At 37.3% G+C, this 3,578-nt stretch overlaps 1 protein-coding gene across 1 annotated transcript in view; it reads right to left on the bottom strand.

Moving 5' to 3' along the window:
• Positions 1-2,814: 2,814 nt before the first annotated feature.
• Positions 2,815-3,578, bottom strand: part of rps29 (ribosomal protein S29) — a 1,478-nt gene continuing 714 nt past the window's right edge. The window contains exon 3 of the mRNA XM_037751604.1: positions 2,815-2,921. Coding sequence (XP_037607532.1) covers positions 2,913-2,921 — 9 coding nt within the window. The 3' untranslated portion in view covers positions 2,815-2,912. The remainder of the gene's footprint in view (positions 2,922-3,578) is intronic.

Below are 3,578 nucleotides of genomic sequence, written 5' to 3'. Positions count from 1 at the left end.
TCTACATAGGGAGCAGGTCCTCTTCACGGAGTCCACAATGTTGCACCGCCATGTTTCTACAGTAGCACAAAACGGACAAACCAAAAACTGGCTCTAGAGAGAGCCTTTTACGTTTTTATGTTACCTGCAGGCCACCGTAGTTCTTCAATATGCTTGTGACCTGCGGTAACTTGATCTGCAGAGTGCAAAACCGCGGTACCGCCAGCCGCTGTCGGGACTTCCGTTAGTCCTAAAGTAGTGTTATTATGGCAAGAATGGCCTCTGAGCGAACGGCGTTACCACGGTTTTGCACTCGGCGGGTCAAGTTACCACAATCTTTGAAAAGGAGAAGTAAGCGGAGGGGTACTCAGTTGGTTGCAATCTGCAACCACACCACTAGATGCCGCCCAACCCTACAAACTGCACCTTTAAGTATTAACATCATGGGTATATATACAAACACACCACCTTAAGCTTTAAATTGGAATATTATTCGAGTATTATAGGCCCATTATACAAAATGAATAGCCCAAGTAATAAAATCACAACTGATTATGAGTGACACAGTATAACGTGCTTAAAGAAATAATGAATAAATAGGAATAAGACGCTAGAGATTGCTGATACCGGCCGATACACACGCCAACATGTGAATAAGAGGAGTACTGGCAATTATTTTTTTCCACTTCAAGCACTGACATACAGGATGTGCACATTTTACGTACATAAAAGATATTCAATACACCATTATGTATTTATTAATGTGTTAGGTTTTGATTGTGTGCATGCTTTACAGTTACATATAATAGACTTATATCTTATTTTATTTTTTTCTTCATAAGAGTGATAGTTTTCATTGCTGCTGACATTTGTTCATTTTATTGGATTTTCTGCACACTACTTTCCTTTTATTATCATTTTTGTACAGTTTGTTCTTGTGCTGAAATCGTAGGGGGGTGTGTTCGCATAACCTTCACTTTGCTGTGATCTTATTTATTCTTTGCCACATTCCAATTTCCCCCAATGGGATCATTAAGTCTCATCGTAATCCTGCTGAGCACAAAGAGATCTGTTATTTATGATAAACAGGACGTTGCCAAACATTATTTATTTGTCGCCTCGTGGATTAAACAGGACCAAACCCAAATCTCCCGGCTGATAAATCATCAAAGAGCAAGGCGTGATCTAAATGTACGCCCAAGATAAATGTTTCAAATCATTTTTTTTTTAATCAAAGCAACAGCAGCATATCTACCGGAGTAAAAATATGTGCCGTGCTCTTTCAACCTGTCTGGATCATCACATTTACCACACACATGGTGACCAACAAGACCTTAAATTAGGTTTACTGCTTGATGAGAAGGTGTAAAAACAGCTGGTTATCTGCAGATGATGTCTGAATGTACAAATGGCATTTCTTAGTGCTGTTGTTTTCGTTGACACTGGTCGTGAATCATAATGTGAAGTGCTGCTGCCATCTAGTGCTTCACACGTCATAACTTCTTTTTTTTTTAAACACAAGAGGACCAAAAAAGGCATGAATTACTTTAGTAAACCCTGGCCAAAGTCTATATATGGATCTGCATATAGAATCCTGCAATGATGCCTATATGGAAGTCTATTGATGAAAACATTTGAGAAAGCATAAAACTAATTCTGAGCGCTCCTCCGTCTGCAAATCTTTATTCTCAATATTTAAAATTTTGGTAGAAAATGCAAGACACCAAGCAATTAGCTAAACTACAGGGGACCTATCCGATTTCATTAATTTTGAACAAGAGCCATATCTCAGCATGTTACCAATTCTTGGATTTGAGGGGTTTCATGTGAATACATGCTGACTTACAAATGAATCAGTCGCTCCTCACTGCAGTGCCATTTCTAATTATGTACAGCTGCAGGGATCAATTGTGTTACCTCATATCTCGTAATACAGCTCTGCAAATGTCCCTTTAAGGATGGTTAACAAATTTGACTATTTGATCACAAAATACAGCCATACGGTTTAGTTTCCACATGGTACATTTGGTTTGAAGGTCAAATTAGAACAGCTATTCTAGTCTTTACAATTTTCCTCCCCATCTATCTTGTTGGAACCACTGAGCTGGTTTCCATCTCTTCCCTGGTGTTATTATATTATGCAGAAACATTACCTAAATATTGGAAATAAAAAAAAAAACATTTAGATGTGATGCTACACAACAGGTGGGCAATAAATACCTTCATTAAATTAACTTTTGTTGACACTGCACTCAGTTTTGTTACTCAGGATGTTAACAGACTGTACACAGTGCTGTTATATTGGATTAAATTTGTACACTCTTGCATATATTGAATAGTAGACATATTACACCAATGTGCAAATTGGTGGAGTCAAAGAGCAACACCACAAGCCCAAAAACTAGTTGAATCAACAGCGTCCACAACCATGTACCTTCCGGTTTGACTTTAAGGGACTTAAATCAGATAAATTGTGAACAATGGGTTCTCCACATTTAAGACCTTGTATTCTCAAATCTTATAAAACAAAATAGTTCATCTATCTATCTATCATGTTAGAGCAATTGTGAAACTGTTTTAAACCAACAGAAAGCAACAGATATTTCTCATGTACACAAATTGTATAGCACAGGATATGTATTTAGTTTGTATTAAGACTTGGCAATTTTCAAGTGACAATGGTTAACAAATTCTGTTATGTAAACTCTTATGTTTAGTTTGATCCTTTCACATCTTAGGTTCTCATCTTCTCTGCATATTACCAACCCACTTCAACATACACAATGTGTAGAAAACCATGCATGAATGAATGAATGAATGAATTAACACAAGACATTTAACTTGGACAAAAAAACACATTTATTTGCAGTGCTGAATTATCCCATCTTGGCCAGCCTTCCGGAGATCACTGGACCCATCCGAGGACGTGACGTTTAGTCCAGCTGTGTGAAAAAAAAAAATGTAAGCAATGCATTAGTGAATTCATCAACCTCTAGAAGAACTTGTCTTTTTATGTCTGTTTTGACTATATGGACTTTATTTTCATCCTTTCTATTGTCTTCTCCTCCCACATCTCCCGAGTTTGCTAACGCCTCATAAATTGTCTCCAGATTTTGTTTTCATCAACTATGAAAAACAGTTTGTAAGAAGTAAATTGCAAAGAAGTACACAAACTTGTAGCCAATTTTATTCTTTTTTTAAACATGGCATGCAGCCAGCATCAGTCCTACAAACTGAGCTCAACTGAACCTTGCATACATTACTGACTGCACAAGGATGCTGGAAAAAAAGATTTCTACATATTCACTTAACATTTAAGTTGCTTAAGCTAAACAAATGGGAACTATTTTTCACACAGCTTGTGCTTCACCTGCAAACTAGCAGCAAAGACGTAGTTTACAATGAGCCTGTACTTGAGCTAATACTATGTAGTGACATATAATCTGATAACCACTTAGATAAAGATGGTTAATACTACTACTAGCCAGCATCAGTCATACAAACTGAGATCAACTGAACCACGAGTGCTTGACTGACTTGACAAGGATGCTGAGGGGGAAAAGCTTTCTACATATCACTTAACATTTAAGTTGCTTAGA

Source organism: Sebastes umbrosus, chromosome 18, assembly GCF_015220745.1.
Source record: "Sebastes umbrosus isolate fSebUmb1 chromosome 18, fSebUmb1.pri, whole genome shotgun sequence".
Classification (NCBI taxonomy): Eukaryota; Metazoa; Chordata; class Actinopteri; order Perciformes; family Sebastidae; genus Sebastes; species Sebastes umbrosus.
This window is presented reverse-complemented; position numbering and strand designations above follow the sequence as displayed.